The following is a 21068-nucleotide window of genomic DNA, read 5'->3' as shown; positions in this document are numbered from 1 at the left end:
TATGATGAAACCTAAGACAGAGTTGGAAGGGACCTCAGAGATCTTTTCTTCTAACCCTCTCATCTAATAGATGGAAAATAATGTGAGCCCCAATGCCACGAACATTCTAGATGCTAATCTACTGATTATTTATGGTCTCCTGCCCAGAGAAGCAAGCTCTGCATGTGGTCATTGAAAGGGCCCATCTGAGGCTGGAATAAGTACTTGAGATCTCAGGGAAAAGAAAAGGGAGAGTTAACGCTTTCCTAGCTGGGCCATAGTCAGACATTGTGTACTAATAAGATCCCAGAAATACTTGAGGGGCACATAGAAACACAAGCAGCTGGATGAGGCCACAGTGTACGTGTAGAGAAACACCACGTTGGGACCCAGGCATTCCCACATTGGGCAGTGTGTTACCTCCTTGTACCACTCTTGCAACTATGGCCTTAGTTCCCAATCTGAGTGTGAACAAGGATAACAGCAAGTGGTTGATGGAAGTATAGGAGTGGAGGGGAAGAGGTAACATTTTTGGAACAGAAATTGACATTTTATTAACTTAAGGACAGAAAGACACTTACGTATGTCTAGCACAATGTCCCGCACATTTTAGGCACCTAATAAGTATTTTTGTTGGCGATGTTAAAAAAAAAAACCTTTTATCATAATTCTAAGTCTCTATATTTGACCTTAAGTATTTATTTCTCTTGTGCTCATATCTAGTAAGAAGCCTTCCAATTCTGCACAACAGGAACAGGATAGACATGATTTTAAACATGTTTATAATTACAAATATACTTGAAGATAAGTACAGTCAACTCCCAATGCCACTAAGGGTGCCATATCTTTATTACAGTCTCTGGGGGCAAAACTTCCTCTTGGGGCTGCTGCCTTTTGAGGTTACTAGCCCTAAGACAGATCACTCGCTTCATTAACATCTCATATTTGCTCCATTTCTTTCTCCATTTTTCTATGCAGCCTGATGGGAAGAGAGCCCTTTGCACTGCAGATTCAGCTCCCTGCACTGGTCCGAAGAAGATATGAAAAGGCGTAGCTCCTGAAGCGGGTGGTTTATGAGAGGGTTCTCCTTTCTCCTCTCACTTTCAAGGAGGAGTCGTTTCTTCCAAGTGAAAGTGTGATTGGAATGAACTGAAGTGTCAGGTGAAGAAGGGCAGGGGAGGGAAACTAGACATCTCTGCTGCTACACTTCACATCTTCACCACAACAGGGACTCATTCTTTGGTTTGAGGTGAATTCCCAGAACATCAGACACAAATAAAAGCATGTAAATACAAAATTGACCTTGACATTGACACTTCATGTTTGGACAATCCATCACGGAGGATTATCTGTGCTTCTGCTGAATTCCATCAGTGAGAAAGATGAGGGACAACTGGCTAGTTTCATGGCTAGATCCATGTCATGCTAGTTTCTAAAATGACCTCTATTGGAGTCTACTAGAGGCACTTTGGGGCCAAGGTTTCCGAGGAACTGGTCATCTTCCCTTCTTGGGCTCCTGGTTGGGTTGACTAAGAGTAGATCAGGAGATTGTAAAGTCACCAAGAATGGCCCCACTGGGCAGTGGAGCTCCAACATTTCCTGAGGATGAGAAGGACCGGCATCAGCCACTCTGTGCCCACTTGCTCCTAGTTCCGTCCATTGCCCCTTCCTCCAACACAGCTTCCTTTCTCTTTCCAGTCCTTGGACATAGCATGTCTCAAGCACTTATAACAGCCAAAATATTAAGTCCCAAGAGACTACTTGCAAAAAATCAACATATTCCTTTCTTCATCTCTTTTAGAAAAGGAAATAAGTGCTTTGTGTTACCAGCAGAGTGTTTCTTCACATGGTCCCTGGCCTCTGGCCCACAAAGAAGGTCAGTCTTCTGTATCCTGGGTGGTTATAGTCTTCAACTGTGCCTTATGTTGCAATTCCCTTCTTTGGGGGCCCAAGTTCTATTTCTCTGGACATCAGAATGCCATAAGTGGAGATTCCTGGTCAGATCCTGAGAAGTGACTGGTTGATAGACACTCTGTTGAGGTCAGAGTTCTGAATAAGGGGCTAGCCCTTGGCTCCATGTCCCATGGAACCTGGAGAATCCTTGACCGAGTACATGTATATGATAGTACAGATCAGATACACATTTACAGAGCTCAGTTAAATAGAGCAAGCTTTTGAAAAAGTAAAAAAGGATCAGTTTTTCTCCTCTCCTTCCCAGTTACAAAAAAAGGAAAACTATTTGTTAACTTTAGTAAATACCAGTTTTGGGGGGCTGGGGTTGGGAGAGAGGGGCAGCTTGGAGCCCAGTTCTTCTGGAGGTCATAGCTGGGGTGGATAAAGAATGCTAAATCAGCCCAGATGCTTTTCCTGCACATTATACTCCTTATTTTTCTTCACTCTCCAACTGATGAAAATGAGCAGCAATAAACCTAGGCCTTTGTAGCCCATTTGCAGTCCCAGATAACTGTCAAGAGAAAAGAGAATTGGCATTATGGGGAATGGCTCTCAGCTTTTACAGAAAGTCCCTTTCATCGGTCTCAGGAGGTCTGTGGTGTGGGAGACACAATATAGTCAGAGCTGGAAACCACCTTAGAGGACATTTAATCCAAACTTCTCATTTTGTAGTTAAGGAAACTGAGGGTCAGAAGGGTTCAATCAGTCACTTAGGTAAAAAGTAGCAGCTCTGGCATTGTAAAGGTAATAGTCAGCACCTATATTGCCTATACTAGAGTTTGCAAAGTACATTATCTTACTTGATGCTCACAATTCTGTAAGGTAGGTCCATTTTATAGATGAAGAAAGTGAGGCTGCCAGGGGTTACATGATGTCAACATCATCATCATCACCACCACCACCACCATCATCATCACCACCACCACCATCACCATCATCACCATTAACATAACCACCATCATCACCATCACCATCATTATCATAGTATTTCTATAGCACTTTTTTTGGCCTTTTTTTTTGGAGGGCAATTGGGGTTAAGTGACTTGCCCAAGGTCACATGGCTAGTTTGTGTGTGTGTGTGTGTGTGTGTGTGTGTGTGTGTGTGTGTGTGTTAAGTGTCTGAGGTCGGATTTGAACTCAGGTCCTCCTGACTCCAGGGCCAGTGCTCTATTCACTGTGCCACCTAGCTGCCCCTCTATAGCACTTTAAGGTTTACAAAACACTTTACAAACACGGCAAACCTGTGAGGTAGGTGTCATTCTTATTCCCACTTTACAGATAGAGAAGCTGAAGTTTGGATATGGAACCCACTCCTGGGTTAAAGGGTTTACATAGCAAGCGTCTGAGGTCACATAGGAACTCAGGACTTCGTGACTCTGAGTCTTTACTCTTCCCACTGTGCCACCAAGCTGTCTGAATTTAAATCTCAATCCTCTGACTCCAAATGCAAAACTCTCTTCTAGTGCACTCCACAGTCCCCAATCAGAGCTTATGTGGAGATAAGTAATCCAGTATCCCGAATGGTCCTGATTCCCGAGATCAGTGGATTTTTTATTACTATTTCAGACTCCAAAGGGGAAGAGGTATTTTTTCTCCCCATCTTTTCATCTGCATCTTTTGCTCTTGACCTTGAATCTTAGGATCATAGATCATGGGGACCTTAGGAGCCACCTAGTCCAACTCTTTCATTTTAAACCGCCTCGCTCTTTTCTCACTTCCCTTCAGAGTCCCTCATGGCCCTCAGTGAATGAAATGAAGTGGAAGGATAACAAAACTTCCCCACTCTGTTGGTCTCAGGATAAGGACAGAAATGTTAGGAATAGCTTTCTGATGTCATCTTCAGGATTGACCAGTGTTAAGTGGTAGAAGGAGCAGTGAAAGGGAGTCTAGAGGCAGGCATTCCAGTCTTACCTCTTCTACTTATGATTGTGTATGGTTTGGAGAAAGTTGCTTCCCTTCCCCTGGTTTCAATTTTTCTTCTTGTAAAGTCAAGGGATTGGAACGAATGTTTTCCAGTGTCTCTTCCAGCTCTAACAAATGATTCCTATAGGAATCATTCTCTGTGTTCTTAAAAATGGGTATTTTGAATTTCAATTTCATATGCAATACTCTTTTTTGTTTTTTGTGTATTGGAATGGTAAGAGTTGTTTGTTAAATTCAAAATATTGCTTAAGAGGAGAAATCATTGTGGAGAAGGGACACACCTTTCTTATCATCACTAACAACAGCTTTTGACCAATTGGCACCAACAGACAGATTAGCACAGGAGACCTGGAAATGGCAACAACCCTCCTTCATCCCCTCCCTGACCACTGATCCTGCTATCAACTCAGCTCTTATAGCCATCATCAAGGGAAGCAGCTTCTGGGAAGAAGGGGCTAGCCATCCCCACCAACTGCCAATCAACTGCCTCTTCCAGGGCAGACAAGCCAGCCTAGTTAAAGCAGAAAGGCATCTTTAAGGAGACACAGGAGACAGAATGTGCCAGGCAAGTCAAGCCACCACCACCACTACCTTGACTATCATATCTCCTCAGATTCTCTGATAGAGAAGGCCTAGGATCCTGAACCCAAGAGCCTTGGAAACAGCAATGATTTAAGCCACCATCCTAGGAAGCAATATCTGTGGAGACATAGCCTGGAAACTGCTCTTACAGATACTGTAGCCACAGCTTCTGAAGACCCAGAAGAGGAACTTCTCACTGCCAAAGTATTTGACACTGTCACATGGTTGGCATAAAAAATTGATAGGACTTTAACAGTTAAAATGACATTAAAGAAAAGACATGACCATCTGCTTTGCCGCTGTACCTATCCACTGTTCCTCATCTGTGAAGTGAAAGGCATTGGACAGGATGTCCTCTGAGCTTCTTTCTAGCTTTAAATCTAAGATCTTATAATTCTTTCCTCCCTTGTCTGAATTTTAAGGATGATAGAACCTTTTCATCCGAATTGCAACTGAAACTTCCCATGTGTCTCATCTCCACTAGAATGTGAGATCTTTGAGACAAGGAGCTATCTTACTTTGTCCATAGTGAACGCTTAATAAGTACTTTATTTGGGGCAGTTAGATGGTGCCGTGAATAGGACACTGGGCCTGGAATCAGAAATGTTCATCGTCCTGAGTTCAAATCTATCCTCAGACACTTATTAGCTGTGTGACTCTGGACAAGTCACTGAACTCTGAGTTTCTTCATCTATAAAATGAGCTGAAGAAGGAAATAGCAAACCGTTCCAGTATCTTTGCAAGAAAACCTCAAATTGGGTCACAAAGAGTCTGAAACGACTGAACAACAACAAAAAAGTATTTTATATGTTTAAATGAAAAAGTAGGAAAAATTTTAAGTGGCGCATTGGGAAAGCCTTAGCTAGTTTTGCACACAGGGTACACATAGCTTTGGGGTCTAAATTAATCAGCATATCTCTAGGATGTTCTTTACCCACCTCTGTAAGCATAGATTTTTTTCCTTTCCTGTCTATAGAAACAGGCCAAAAGACCAGATTAACCATCTTCTACAATGCTACTTTTGAGATGCATGTATCTCCTTCACCTTCTCCTTTATCATCTCTCCTTTTACCTATGGTACAGAGTCAAGAAGACTTGAGTTCAGATCTTGTCTCAAACTTATTAGCTGTGTGACCTTGGGCAAGTCACCTGATCACTCTCAGCCTTAGTTTCCTCACATGTAAAATGAGGTGGATTATCTGGATGCCCTCTAAGTTTCCTTCCAACTCTAGGTCAGAGTCTATAATCCTTCCCTCCCTTCTCTGAACCCTAACCCCAAACCAAAAACAGACAAACAAAACCAAGCAAGGGAAGATTCATTTTCTTTAGGCCTGCTGTAGCTGATGGTGCAGTGGACAGAGCATTGGGCCTGGAGTCAGGAAGACTTGAGTTCAAATCTGGTCTCAGAGAGTTACTAGATGTGTGACCCTGGGTAAATCACTTAACCTCTGCCTTCCTCAGTTTCCTTAACTATAAAATGGGGATCATAATAGCACCTCCATCGTAGGATTGTTGTGAAGATCACAGGAAATATTTGCACAGTGCTCAACACATAGTAGGTGCTATATAAATGCTTATTCCTTTCCCACCCTCTACCTGAAGATATGTAACGGGCACATCTGGAAAAATCCTTCCCCACACATCTGTGAAGGCATCCCTTCACTTCTGTCACCTGTTTCGAAGAGCATCATTGTCATAATAAATGCAGGCTCCTTTCTTCCCTGAACACAATGTGTTCCACCGGATACAGGAGAAATCGATAGTTAGGCCATACAGGGCTGGAGAGGGCAACCAAGCTGCCAGGAGACAAGCAAGGAGAAAAAAAGCAGAAAATCAGGTTAAATATTGGCTGCAAGAGGTAAGGAATCTTGGCAGCCCCAGGCTCTCCCAGGGGACTTCCAAATGCTGTAGTACATTCCTTTTTTTTTTTTTTTTTTTTTTGGTTAAGGGAAAGAGGGCAGATTCCCAAGGGAATCTCTTTAAAGACAAATATCTTTCCATGAACTGTGGATTCCCTTGTATCAGAAGGGAGAAACAGACCAGGGACACATCGATTCACACAATGAGTCTGGGAAGTTGGGTTAAGTACCAATGGAAAGATGGGAAAACATTGTTAAAAGCCACACCTCCAACCAATGGGATCTGCACAAACCTTTCTGCCTAGGAGCAATCCACAAATTTGTTCTGTGAAGTTTGGATTCAGTCAAAGGGCTGCACTGAGGACCTAGAGAGTCACGTGACTTCAAGGCCACAGGTTCCCCACCCCTGTCACCCCTGTCCTGAACAGAACTAAATAGATCAGATATAATTTTATAAAGCTGCTCTGAGACTGATATTTAAGTAAATTAGCAAGAAGCTGGTTATTCTCTCTGGACTTCCCCGACATTACCATGGTCACCACCATGTTTCTGGGAGAGAGAAATTAGCAAAAATAGAGAATCATAATCTTTACCTTGCTCCATTTGAAACTAAGTCCAGATGGGAAAAATTTCTATCAGCATGCATTGGAAAGTAATTTTAAACCTGCCCAAGTTTAAAAATATGAAGCATTTTTTATATATTAGACCCAAGTTGCATTCTTTGATGATGAGTACAATCCCGCCAAGCCTGAACTTTATAACTTTGGCTACTTTGAGTGATCTGAGTTCAATTTAGGGGGGAAAAAAGGAAGGAAAAAACACATTAAAAAACCTTCCAAATGTTTGTAGCCACAGAAAAGGTCAGTTGTTTCCCAAGTTCACTGGAGGTAGCTAGGACGCAACTTATTTAGTCAACATTTAAGCTGCCTTTTAAGCTACGTCAAGAATGGAAAGTTACAATCTCCACAGGGAATTTTTGGATAAAATTTAATTGAGCAAAAACAAGAAGTTGTAATGAAAACAGGTCTTCTATTGTTCTGATGGTTCCTTTGACCCTGAACCATATAAAATATACATTTTACCTTGCTCTGACAAGGTAAGAGAGAAACTCACTGGCCCACCAGACCAAGGAGGGGAAGACAACAGTATGACATTGAGGAAAGAACCCTGAATTCCACAACACTGCTTCTTGCTATGACCATTCCTAATTGGTCCTATTTTCCCAATAAGTCCTAGCAAGAATGTTCTTTCCTTCCTATTCCTTTTAGAGAGTCCTATCTTTGTTTTTCTTCTGATCCTTGAAGATACTGCTTCATATGGTCCTCTTATTAATCTCATAAAAGATTTCACCTTCTATTTTTCAGAGAAGAGTGAGACCTTCTGGTCTACACTCCCTCAAATACCTCCATCTTCTCATTATCCCTACATTGCTCCTCCTGTTTTCTTCCAGAGTTAGAGTAGGTTTCTTTCTACTCTATACCTAACCCCTTCATTTTAGACCCCATCTGTTCTACCTGCCCCAGGACTCCATTCCCATGATCATCCCCTCCTTATCTAAAATCTTCAGCCTTTTCCTCTGCATTGGCTCCTCTATGTACCTTTAAGTATATTTAGATCTCTGCCTTTGAAAACTTCCAGCACCTAGGACAGAGCCTTGCACACAGTAGGCACTTAAGAAGTGTTTCTTGAATTGATTCCATACATCCTAGCTTTTCACTGCCAACCTTCTTGATCCTGTGTGGTCTATACCCACCATTTCCACTTTCTATCTATCCATTCCTTTCTTAACTGAATGCAATCTCAATCTTCCCACCCTTATTTCTATTATAACTGCTTTTTCTTTCTTTTTTTTTTAAAGTAATTGGGGTTAAGTAACTTGCTCAAGGTTACACGGCCAGTTATTTTTTGTGTGGATGCCAAGTATCTGAGGCCAGAATCAATCCTGGGTCTCCTGACGCCGGGGCTGGCACTCTTACTCACTGTGCCACATGGCCGCCCCTATAACTGCTTTTTCAAAGCTTATCAGTGACCTTCTTACCAAATCTGTAAAGTCTTTCTCACATTTTATTCTCCATGTGAGAAGAAGCAAGAGTAGAAAGGACTTGAGTTTGAATCTCTGCTCTGCCACTTATTTCCTGTGTGATTTGGGGCAAATTATTTATTAATAAGTCTCAGTTTTGTTATATATAAAAGAAAACATTGAACTAGATCAGTGGTGTCAAACTCAAATAGAAAAAGATCCCTGTGAATGGCATATTGACTCAGAAAGCCATAAATGTGTATTATCTATGTTGTATTTTGTTAAACATTTCCCAATTACATTTTAACCTGGTTTGGGCTGCACTTTGGAGTTTTGTGGGCTGTGAGTTTGACACCTTTGGACTAAGTGACCTCTAAGACCCCTTCTACCCTTAAATTGATTATCCTATGAATTGTTATTTGATAGTGTAGCCAGCTTCCTTCACCCAATCAAAATATTCTCCTCCTTTGTTTTCTTTTTTAATGTATAAGCCTAGTAGTATTATAGATGGGTCAAAGGGTATGCATACATCTGGACATAGTTCAAATTGTTTTCCAGAATGGCTAGACCAATGTATTCCTCTGCTAACAGAACACTAGCATACCTGTTTTCCCACAACCCCACCAACATTTATCATTTTCTTCTTTTGTCACCTTTGCCAGTCTGATAGGTATTAGGCAAAACCTCAGAGTTGTTTGAATTTGCATTTCTCTAATTATGAGTGATTTATAGCATTTTTTCATATAATTATTCCATAATATTTTTTGCCACATAATAATTGCTGAGTCTGCTCATATCTATGACCATTTTCTATTGATCTTCCTTTGCTTTCCACAATTCAATACTTTCTGGTTTTCCTCTTCTCTCTAACCATTCCTTTCTGTCAACTTGGCTTGTGTTTCTGCTTTCTTCTGTTACCTGCAAGTATCTTCCTAGGGTAGCTATGGGCATCTATCCTCAGTCTTCAGTTATTTTTTCTCCATACTCCCTCCCTCAATATATTTCTAAGATTTCAACACCATCTTGATGTTAATGACATGCTAAAGATACCTAAATCTCCATCTCCAGCCATAAACACTCACCTCTGTTCTGATCCTTCACAACTAGTTTGCCTATAGAACATCTCCACATGAACATCCCCCCATCACCTTAAAATTGACATCTACCAAACTGAACTCCCCCATACCAACTCCATTTCTGTATTGTCCCATTTCTTCTAGGGTTTCACAGCATTCTTCTAGTCTCCCTTGCCTGAAATGCACTCATCTCCACCTCTTGCCTTCTCCGGCTTCCTTCAAGACCCAGCTCCCAATTCCCCCGAATCCTAGTGCCTTCCTTTTGTTTTTGTTTTTTTTTCTTATTTACTCTATGTATAGCTTGTCTACACATGGTTGTTTGCATGTTGTCTCCCCCATGAGAATGAGAGGTCCTTAAGGACAGAAACTTTCTTTTGCCTTTTTTGTATCCCCACTGTGTACCATGTCTAGCATATAGTAGGTACTTAATAAAAGCTTACTGACTGGCAGACCAGGCCAGAAACGTCATCATCTTTCAAAGAAGGATCTGTGAATTTATTGAGATATATGCGCCCTCCCCAACACAAATCTATCTGTTTAACACATCATGATTCAATCAATGCTCAGTATATCAATGGAAAAGCTACTTCTTAGCTCCATGTCCCACAGAATCTTGTGCAATTTTCATATATACATATGAGATAACTTGCCTGAGGGGAGCCTTGAAAGTAACATTTTGCTCTACCAAATCAAATCATTTCTTAAAATTGATAAATAACACAAGTCTTAGATTTTCTGTATCCTTTGGTCTGTGGTGTCACTAGAAAAGTAGTTTTCCATAGAACTTGGCAAAAGCCCTGCCCATCCCTTCTACAGTTTTCATCAAAGTACCCTTGATGCATAGATCATTTGCATAAAGCTTTTTCTAGAGATTAGAAAGGAGGTATATGAGTCAGTAATAGCTAATGTCTTCCTGACTAGTTGTTTTGTTAAAAGAACTTATCCCACCACCACCACCCCACCTGACCTCTTCCCCCACTCAATCTTTCACATCCTTTTGGAATCTTCCTCTCTGAGACAATGTTGAAAATCAACCAAAGTTGTTTCTTACATTGTGTGACGTTTAGCACACATCAAGTCTAGTCATTCTGCCCAACTTTATACTCCCTAAGTGTCCCTGTCACTTCTTTACACGGTACATCAGTTACAGAGTGATCTCTGTAAGTTCAAATGTGATGGTTCCGCTCTTGTTGACAATGAGGTTATATCATTGTTAGAGATGCTGGCTGAACTATTCAATTTCATGTCTCTTTGTACCCTTCTTTTCCAGTTTAATCTACCCAAAAATAATCTCGTTTGGGTAGACCACATGCCAAGTTCTCTTAAAGTCTCTTTTCTCTTCAACTGCTTTTCACTGCATTATAAGGATATGATTGTAATTTAAAAAAATCTTTTATTCATTCATTCATTTAAAAGCTTCATCTTTCCATCTTGGCCAGGCTGGAAATTTGGGGGCTACTCACTGACTAGGTTCCACCACTGATTGGCATGGGAACTTTGTTTGATTTTCAAGAGATCTGTGATCTTCTATATTCTGCTTTCTTGATGTTTTGAAAAGGAGTTTATACGTTCCCTACCATGTCTCTCTGTAGGAAGAAGTATTTTTCTTTTTATTGTTGTTTTTACTAAGCAAATCTCTGAACTGTTTTCTCCTTTTTACCATGGTTAGTATTTTTTTTTTTTGCTTTTTTTTTGGAGGGCAGTTGGGGTTAAGTGACTTGCCCAAAGTCACACAGCTAGTAAATGTGTCAAGCATCTGAGGCTGGATTTGAACTCAGGTCCTCCTGACTCCAGGGCTGGTGCTCTATTCACTGAGCCACCTAGTAGCCCCATGGTTAGTTTTTTATCAGTTAAATTTATCAAGGAAATGATAAGAGTCAGTGTCTTTGCTTGTATCCATTTCCAGTTTTCCATTCTCTCACTTGATCCTCACAACAACCCTGGGAGGTAGGTGCTATTATAATCACCATTAAACAGTAGAGGAAACTGAGGCAAATGAAGGTTAAGTAACTTGCTCAGGGTCACACAGCTAGCAAATGTCTGAGGTCAGATTTGAACTGATTCCAGGTCAGGCACACTATCCACTTCAGCACCTAGCTGCCCCTGAAGCTTCTTCCAGCTCTAAATCTATGATCATAGAATCTCATATGATCCTCCATATTTGTGAATGACCTATATAATACAGGGGCTATGAATTTTAGAAGGCTAGAAAATTCACCCATTGAACCCATTTGGAAGAGAATTGTTTTGTGTGTGGAGTAACTTCTACTTGTCAGTTTACTTTCATCTGAATTTTGGTAATTTATGTTTTTTTTTTTTTTTAAGCAATCAGGGTTAAGTAACTTGCTCAAGGTTACATGGCCAGTTATTTCTGGGTGTGGTGCTGAGTGTCTGAGCCCGGGATTCGATCTCTAGGTCGTCCCAACACTGGAGCCGGTGCTCTTACTTGCTGAGCCACCTGGCCGCCCCTAAGCAATTGGGGTTAAGTAACTTGCTCAAGGTTACACGGCCAGGTGTTTCTGGGTGGGTGCTAAGTGTCTGAGCCTGGGATTCGATCTCCAGGTCGTTCTGACACTGGAGCCAGTGCTCTTACTCGCTGTGCTACCTGGCCGCCCCGGTAATTTATGTTCTTGCAGATAATTATCTATTTCATTTAATTTCTCTAATTTATTGGTTATTCTTATGTGGGCAACTAGGTGGTGCAGTTGATAGAGTCCCAGCCTAGAGTCAGGAGAATCTGAACTTAAATCCATCCTCAGACACTTACTAGCTGTGTGACCCTGGGCAAGTCACTTAACCCTCTTTACCTCAGTTTCCTCATCTGTAAAATGAGCTAGAGAAGGAAATAGCAAACCACTCCAGTATCTTTGTCAAGAAAACCCCAAGTGAAGCACAAAGAGCCAGACATGACTAAATGAAAAGGAAATGATTAAACAACAAAAATACAAAGTAGACAACAAAATAATTGCAAAGGTGGGTAATAATAATTGGGGGTATCAGCAAAAACCTCTTACAGAAAGTGGTAATTTATCACTTCAGAAAACTAATTCTTGATTTTATTAGTTCAATTAAAATTTTTTTTCTATTTATTTCGGTTTCTGACTTGATGGGCTCCCTTTTTCTATATTCCTTTAGATAACTACTTTGTTCTTTTTCTAATGCCTTTAGATTAGGGGCTCTTAACCTGGGGTCTTGGTGAATTTTTTTTTTTTAATTTTTGTGATAACTAAGTTTCTTTCTTTCTTTTCTTTTCTTTTTTTTTTTTTTTGCTTTTTGGAGAGGGGAAGGCAGGACAATTGGGGTTAAGTGACTTGCCCAAGGTCACATGGCTAGTACATGTTAAGTGTCTGATGCAGGATTTGAACTCAGGTCCTCCTGACTCAAGGGCTGGTGCTCTCTTCACTGTGCCACCTAGCCGCCCCAATAACTGAGTTTCACTGTAAATAATTTCCTTCATAATCTGTTGCTTAGAGCACATTGACTGGCAGACAGTGATGCTTGTATGCCTTTAAAAACATTATTCTGAGAAGGGATCCATAGGCATGCATGACCAGAAAAAAAAAGTTAAGAACCCTTGCTTTGACTGAAGACAATGTGTTTATTCTTCCTCTTTCTCTTTTTAATTTTGGGATTCAATGCTATAAATCTCCCTACTTGATATCTTTAAATACACCTCACAGATTTTAAAATATGATATTTGTGTTATCATATTTTAAATATTCTGTTATCAGTGTTCAGACTTGGAGTTCACCAGCTCCTTTCCTTTTGGAGGCTCTTACTTCTTGTAAATTTTAAATATCTTTTTATTTGTTAAAAAAGTATAATTTTAACTCATTTATAATACTTAAAAAAACTTGAACTCTTATTTGACTTTTTTCTCTCTCCTTCAAAAACCATATCTACCTTTTTTTGTGATCTCAATGATCAGCAGTAAGAGGTTTAAAGTATATTATTATTTTGTTAGGTTCTGATTGTTCAGTCTATCTGGAACTCTTCCCCAGCTGCTTGCAGAGATCTTTTTAATTGTGGGGTTTTGTTCATAAATTCTTTGAGGTTTTGTTGATTTTTGAAAGATCCTCTTCTGCCTTCAAATGATATGCTAAAGCTTGTAGTATATATAATTTTGGGTTGTAATCCTATGCCTTTAAGACTTGAGTATATTTTTGTCTAGTTTTTTTTTCTTTCTCATGTTGTAATTGAGATGTCTGATGATATTCCAATTCTTTTTATGGGCAATTTCTTTTTTCTTTCTTTACACTTAAAGAAGTCTTTCTTGCCTTTATAATTTTGAAATTTAATAATTATTTGCCTTGGAGACTTGCATTGAAGACTTTTCTACACCGAGGGCCAATAGATTCTTTGAATTTGCAAAGTGGTTCCTATTCTTGTCCATTCTGGGAAGTTTTCTCTAATTATTTGTTCCTCAAATATAGTGTCTGACTCTTTTTTTTTTTCTTTATACATCCCTGGGAGCTCAACGACTGTAGTTCAAACATCTCACTCTATCTTCCAAGTATTTTATTTTACCCTGTATATTCATTAGTTGCTTTTCAATTTCTTTCATATTCTTGGCTTTTTAGTTGATTTTATCATGCATTAAGCTTTGTTCAACTAAATTTATTCTGCTATTTGCTGTTTCCATTGATGTTTTTATTCTATTACTTACATTTTTTTTAAACAAAATTTTCCTTTTATCTCTTCCCATGAAATCCCCCTTTCTACCATTAGAGTCTTTCTTTAATGTATTCATTAGTTGACTTATTTTGTCCTTTGTGTTTCTTCTAATATTCTTTAGCATACACTTCTGTAGAAATTGTATCCCTAAAATCTTTTGTTATAGAACATTTTATGTCATTGTGATTTTTTTCTGTGAGTTTCTCCTGTCAGATACATTTTATTTTTCTTGTGTCAAGGTTTTTTCTCCCTTTCATTTCCATCTTTTTCTTTCTGTTTCTGTCCCCTCTCTGTCTGTTCCCCCTTCCCTCCTCTCTCTCTTCCTATAAGGGAAAGGATGGTCACTGGGGCATCATGCTGAAGGCCTGTTTTTGCTACCACCCTTCTTGTAGGCTTCTCCCTTGCGGGTGCATTGACCTCATCACCAAACCAAGTTTGTTTCTTCCTCCCCATGCCAACAACAGACATGGACGTTGTTGTTTCTCTTCAGTGACCTCTGGATCCCACTGAATTGTACTCTAATTTTTGTTTTTATTTCCCATTTGCTTTATCTTTTATGGTATTCTAGACCAGAGGTGTCAGACACAGCCGGGGGCCACATGCAGGCCTCAAAGCTCCAGAGTGCAGCCAGAACCAGAAGAAATATAATTTCAAGCTGATTTTAATGTAATATAATAATAATGTAAAAAGATTTATTTAATACAATATATAAATAATAACATAAAATTTAGAATGATAATAAATAATAAAAAAGAAAGATACAAACATGTGTGGCTCTCTAAGTCACTACATGGTCCTCGGGGATCTTTACAGATCTAGGGGCAACCATTTCTATGTAAGTTTGACAGCACTGGTCTAGATAACCCTTGCTAAATTTTCTGAGTTTAACCTTTCTCAAGACAAGCTGTCTCATACCTGCCAAAACTGACACAGGACCTATATGAATGTAAACATAAAATGCTTTTCATACAACTAAAGTCAGATCTAAATAAGTGACCCTCAAGCCTTTCACATATCCAAGTTGCCCTTGGAAGCAAGGACCAATGCCCAATCCAGCAGGGTCCATCATCCAGCTGGAAAGAACAACAAAGGTCTGTGTAAGAATGCAGCAAGTCCAGGGACCATCATGGACCCCTTCTGTCAAAAGCCTGAAGCGCATCATACAATGGAGACATTCCCAGTTGGCCCTACCCTCCCTGTTCTGTTTCAAAGATGTTAGTCAATGTTCCAGTTAGGGTAGGAGTGGAGAAGAAATGCTGCCTTAAATGACCTTCCCTTGTTCTCTCTACCTCCCTCTCCCTTCTCTCACCCTTAGGTTGCCCAAGTGAAGCCACATAGCCTTCCCATGTATGAGTGAAAATGTGACAAATAAAGACCTATGGCTTCGGCTGATTTAAGTCTTCTATAAGGTACTCAATTAATCCCCAGAACGCCTGCATTCAAATAGAACAGCTTTATTCAAGGTGATTGCAAAAATACATCTGGCAGAGGCATTCTGAGAAGAACCAGTAACTATAGGAGCCCTAGGACTGAGCCTAGAACTGCCTGTGATTGCTGCAACTTCTTGGGTCACCAGGATTTGGAGGATAGCTTTGACAGCAAGCCAAGAAGATTGAGGGTGCAGAGTCCAGCTCAGGGCGGGCGCGCTCCAGTAGGTAGATAAATTAAGCTCTAATGCAATGTTCAATGCTTATCAAAGCAATATCAAGGGAATTCTCTCTTGATGCCTGGCATGGTTACACCCTAGACTGCTACTCATATTGACAGCTCAGTCTGAACTTGGCTTCTACTTTCCTGTTCAGTCTATGTCATCCTTCATGATCATTCCAGCCTGTGTGTTCTTTCCCCAGAGTTATTGTGGAATGGAGAAGCATCATGAGGTAGTCAAAATAGCATCTGGCTTAGAGCCTTAGGATAAAGGTTCCAACCAGGGACCTAACACTTAATAGCCATATGTCTGTGGGACAAGTCCCTGAGCTTCAATTTATTCATCAGAAAAATGGGGATAACAATACCTGGCCTAGCATTTAAAAGATGTGGTGAGACCCTAATGAGATGAAATATGTCAAATACTTTGTAACAACAAACTGTCACCCCCTTCTCTCAATTCAGTCAACTCCAGTGGCTCCCTATTACCTCCAGGATCAAATGTAATACCATCTATTTGGCTTTTATTTATTTATATATTTTAATGTTTATTTTATTTTTAATTTATGGAATAAAAACAAACATTTCCATGATCTAATATAATAAAAAAATTTCACATGAAATTGCAGATCTTTTAAAGTCCTTCATAACCTTACCCTTCCTACCTTTTTAGTCTTTTTATATCTTATTCAGTTCAATCAGTTTTCAGTCATGTTCTATTCTTCATGACCCCATTTGGGGTTTTCTTGGCAAGGATACTGGAGTGGTTTGCCATGTCTTTCTCTAACTCATTTTACAGATAAGGAAACTGAGGCAAACAGGGTTAAGTGACTTTCTTAGGGTCACAAACTTGTAAGTATCTGAGGTCACATTTGAACTCAGGTCCTTCTGACTACAGGCTTGGAATTCTATTGTACTAAACCACCTGTCTGCCTATCTGCCTATCTGTCTATGTCTATGTCTGTGTCTGTGTTTGTGTCTATGTCTATGTCTATATCAATATCATATATCCTCACCGGTATCCATGATACTGGCCTCCTTGCTGTTCTCCACACACAATATACCATCTCCCAAACTCCAGGCATTTTCCCTAAGGGTCCCATATGCTGGGAACTCCTTCCTACCTTATTTATGTCTCTTGGTTTCCCTGGCTTCTTTCTGGTATCAGGGAAAGTCTTGTCTTTTGAAAAAAAAACTTTCTTTTTTATTAATTGTTCACTAGCCATAATTAATAAAATCATTGTTAATTACCCAGAAATTACGTCTCTTGGACTTTTCATTCATCACAGTAATTCCTCCTTAATGCTAATGCCTTCCCTCTGAGGATCATCTCCAATTAATCTGGTATATATCCTTTTTTTTACTCAGCTATTTTCATGTTGTCTCCTATGAGCTCCTTTCCCTGTCTTTGTAATCCTAAATGCTTAGCCCAGGGGCTAGCACATAGTAAGCATTTAACAAATGACTAACGGACATATTGGACCATCTCCAATCATCCTGATCCTGCCACTGGACCCAGACGGCTCCGGAGGAGAAAGTGAGGTTGTTGACTTTGTACAGCCCTCCCTCACTTAAATCATTATTTTCAATTAAATCATTTTATTCAATTAATTAAATCATCGATTAAATTAAAGCATCAATTAAATTCATTTGCAAGTTCTGGCATCACCTTCCTGATATGATATGATGGCCCTCTCCCAGAACAAAGGACAAACAAACATGAATGGGATACTCAGACACTTACCCAACAGCCTCATCAGCAGGAACTGGACACCAATAGCAAATGACTTTTCTTCCTGATTCACTACCCTGTGGAGGAAACCAAGAGTCAGACCTGGAGGAATATAGGTCTGATGCTTTGGCTTGAGTGTCTAGAGCTGACATCGAACAAGTCAGAACTTGCCTCTCTGCAGCAAACTCTGCCACAGAACTTTGCGGTAGGACATTGTTTTACTAGAGTCTTTTCTTACCACATCAGTATCCAGGCAGAATCCCCCTTGGAGAGACCATACATGGAAAAAGGGGAAAAGCTGAGCATGGAAATTTACCAAGTTAAAGTAGCTAATCTGACCTATGGTGTTCAGTTGTATCTGACTTTGTGACCCTATTGGGTTTTCTTGGCAAAAAATACTTGGGTGGTTCGCCATTTCTTTCGGAAGCTCATTTTACAGATAAGGAAACTGAGGCAAACAGGGTTAAGTGACTTGCCCAGGGTCACACAGCTGGGAAGTGTTTGAGGCCAGATTTTAATCCAGGTCTTCCTGACTCCAGTCCTGGCACTCTACCCACTGTACCACCTACCTACCCTAGCTCTATCAACAAGATGTGATGAGGCCCTAATGTGATAAAATACGTCAAATACTTTGGAACAATAAACTGTCACTGCCCTCTCCCAATTCAATCAACTGCAGTGGCTCCCTATCACCTCCAGAATCAAATATAAAATCATATTTAAAGAACAGGCAAATTGAATATCTACAATTTACCCAGAGAACAGGGCAACAGCTCCCACTGTGTTTTGTCATTTATATTTGTCATGATGCAAATAGAGACCTCAACCTACCAATAGTTTTTAGCGTACTGGTTTATGACGACACAGAAGTTTTCTCCACTCCCAAATCCTGTGTTTTTTCTTTGTTTTAAAAGGGCAGGAACTCTTTAATGTTCTTTGCTTGCTTTATGAATAAATGAAAGTAAAAATGCATGCATTCATGTATGCCTGCATTCATAAATGAATGAAAGGATGAATGAACGAACCTCATCAGCCTGGAAAGAGTTTTGGATTTGGAGGGTCTGGGTTGGAATCCTAGATCCATCACTTAATACTTATGTGACCCTGGAAGAGTCAGCTAACTTCTCTGGGCCTACACTACCTTTCCGGAAAGTACAGAGATTAGATGGAATTAATTTTAAGGTGCTGTATAGCTCTAAATTCAGTGACCCACTATCATAATGACATTTCCTGCATTTTGAGAATTAAAGATCTTTGGTGTGAACCCGTTAAAGTAAAGCTCAGTTAAGTCTGTGCACGTGAATGTCCTTGGAGGACAAGGATAAATGGATTCCACAGATAATCCTCAAATATCATTTAAACGATTAATTTTACCCTTTCTGCCCCCATCAAATATTTACAGAAGTGCTAACCTTTGGTAAAATGGATTAATTTGGGATTTCATTCTTCTATCGACCCTCCAAGGGAGTTTCTGGAGAGATGGGAAACTGAGGCCAACAGGAGAAAAGTAGGTGTTTGTGAACAGGGATGATAAGTCTCTAAGTATGACCTGACTACGTATGTTTGTTTCTTTGTTTGGGAGCAGAGAGAGCTATAAAGCAGAGAAGGAGCCATGCAAACATTTTGTGTAGATTTCTGGGGGGGTGAGGGGAGCAGAACTAGACTTAGGGAGTAGAAATCATAGCAAGGCTGTAGATGTCAACTCAAAATAAGGAAGAACTTTTCTTTCTTTAATTTATTTAATTTTAATTTTCAGCATTCACTTCCATAACCTTCTGAGTTTTAGATTTTCACCCCCTCCTTCCCCTCCTCCCTCCCCAAGACAGTGTACAATCTGATATGGGCTCTACATACACGTTCTTATTAAACATATTTTCACATTAATCATGTTGTAAAGAAGAATGCAAATGAATGGGAGAAACCACTAGAAAGAAAAAAAATGAAACCAAAAAAAAAAAAAAGAGAGAGAGAGCAAATAGTCTGCTTTGATCTGCATTCAGTTCTTTCTCTGGAGGTGGATAGCATTTTTAAAGTAAGAACTTTCTGGCCAATGAAGCTGTTCCAAAGTGAAATGGGGGAGGCAGTGTGACATAGTAGAAGGATGGATGACTTTGGAGATGGGAAGACCTTGGTTTAGATCCTGCCTTGGATATATACTGCCTGTGTAAATCACTTAATCTCTCGGGTCCCCAGGTAACTCTCTAAGACTACAAATTTCAGAGATGGGGCTGATTCACATTGACAGAGGAAGTCTCTCACCCAGCGTTCCCTGCATTGATGAGATCGCCTGTTCAGTCAAAAAACAACAACGAAAATGGAAGGGACTGCTTAGGAAGTCTCTTCTTTGAAGGTGTCCAAGAATACTAAAGGCCTAAAGGCATCTTGGTGTAGTGGACAGACAGCTACCCTTGGGATCAGGTTTCACTTCTTAAGCATACTGTATTTCACAACATAATTATCACCAATTTTATGTCAAATTTTTGCAAAAAAAAAAAAATGGGGTGCGACCATTATGTAAAGTTTTTAAAAAACTGTGCCAGTATTGCTTAAAAATCATTTATTACTGAACTGTCTTTGGTGCAAGATTAGGATTAGGATGAACAGAATACTTGTGAATATACTTTAAAACCAAATACTGACAATGCACATGGGCTGAGAATTCTAGGCTCTCAGCTCACAATGCCTGAGATGCCAGTAGAGAGTACACTGCTGCTCTAGTCACCTTTTCAGTGGTGTGACAAACAGAATTATACTATGTGACAGTTATGAGGTGAAAGGTTATACAACAATTTTTGGACTATGATGATTATTGGATGGTGACAATTATGCGATAAAATACAGTGTTGTCTTCTCCCATTATCTTCTTCACCCCAGATGCAGACGAGGAGGGCACCTCTTTCTCCTTGCCAAGGCAAACTCCTCTATATTATACAAGTGATCCTATCCATCCCAAGATGATCCATCCTTTCCCCTCTAGCAGACTCTCTGCTCTATTATTCAGTCATGACCCTGTAGATATGCCAACACTGTCTAAGGGATTTTCCTAGCAAAGATACTGGAATGGTTTACCATTTCCTTCTCTAGCTCATTTGACAGATGGGGAAACCAAGGCAAACAGGGTGAAATGACTTGACCAGGGTCATACAGCTAGTGTGTGATCAAATGTCAAATTGAATTCAGGTCTTCCTGATTCCTGGCTCAGCACTCTATCCACTGGGCCACTTAACTGCCCCTATCATCCCTACTCTCTCACTAATCTTCAATCTCTCCCTATTGGCTACTTTTTTACAACCTATAAACATGCTCACATCTATTCCACAATCAAAAAGCCCTCACCTGATTCTGTTATTAGTTCTATATTTCTCCTCCCTTTTGTAATTAAAGTGCTTAAGAGAGGCACCTACAGGTACGTTGCATTTCCTTTCCTCTCAGTTCCTTAACTCTTTTGCAGTCTGGCTTCTGACCTCATCAGAATCCGACCTCTGACACTGCTCTCTCCAGTTACCTATGATCTCTTAACTGCCAAATCTAATGGCCCTTTCTCAGCCCTCATCCTGGACCTCTGGGCAGCCCAGGATTCTATTGATTACCCTCCTCCCTCTGACACTCTCTCCACTCTAAAG

General features: G+C 40.1%; 1 protein-coding gene across 1 annotated transcript in view; it reads right to left on the bottom strand.

Annotated features, from left to right (window-relative positions):
- Positions 1 to 507: 507 nt before the first annotated feature.
- Positions 508 to 21068, bottom strand: part of SLCO2A1 (solute carrier organic anion transporter family member 2A1) — a 151919-nt gene continuing 131358 nt past the window's right edge. Inside the window, 4 exon segments of the mRNA XM_069108716.1 lie at positions 508 to 2344; positions 2347 to 2443; positions 6110 to 6233; positions 17458 to 17522. Coding sequence (XP_068964817.1) covers positions 2324 to 2344; positions 2347 to 2443; positions 6110 to 6233; positions 17458 to 17522 — 307 coding nt within the window. The 3' untranslated portion in view covers positions 508 to 2323.

Source organism: Petaurus breviceps, unplaced genomic scaffold (assembly GCF_028583685.1).
Source record: "Petaurus breviceps papuanus isolate PSGF00001 unplaced genomic scaffold, PetGlider_PUasm1.0 90424, whole genome shotgun sequence".
Classification (NCBI taxonomy): domain Eukaryota; kingdom Metazoa; phylum Chordata; class Mammalia; order Diprotodontia; family Petauridae; genus Petaurus; species Petaurus breviceps.
The sequence above is the reverse complement of the archived record's forward strand: the minus strand, read 5'-3'. Positions and strand labels throughout refer to the sequence as shown.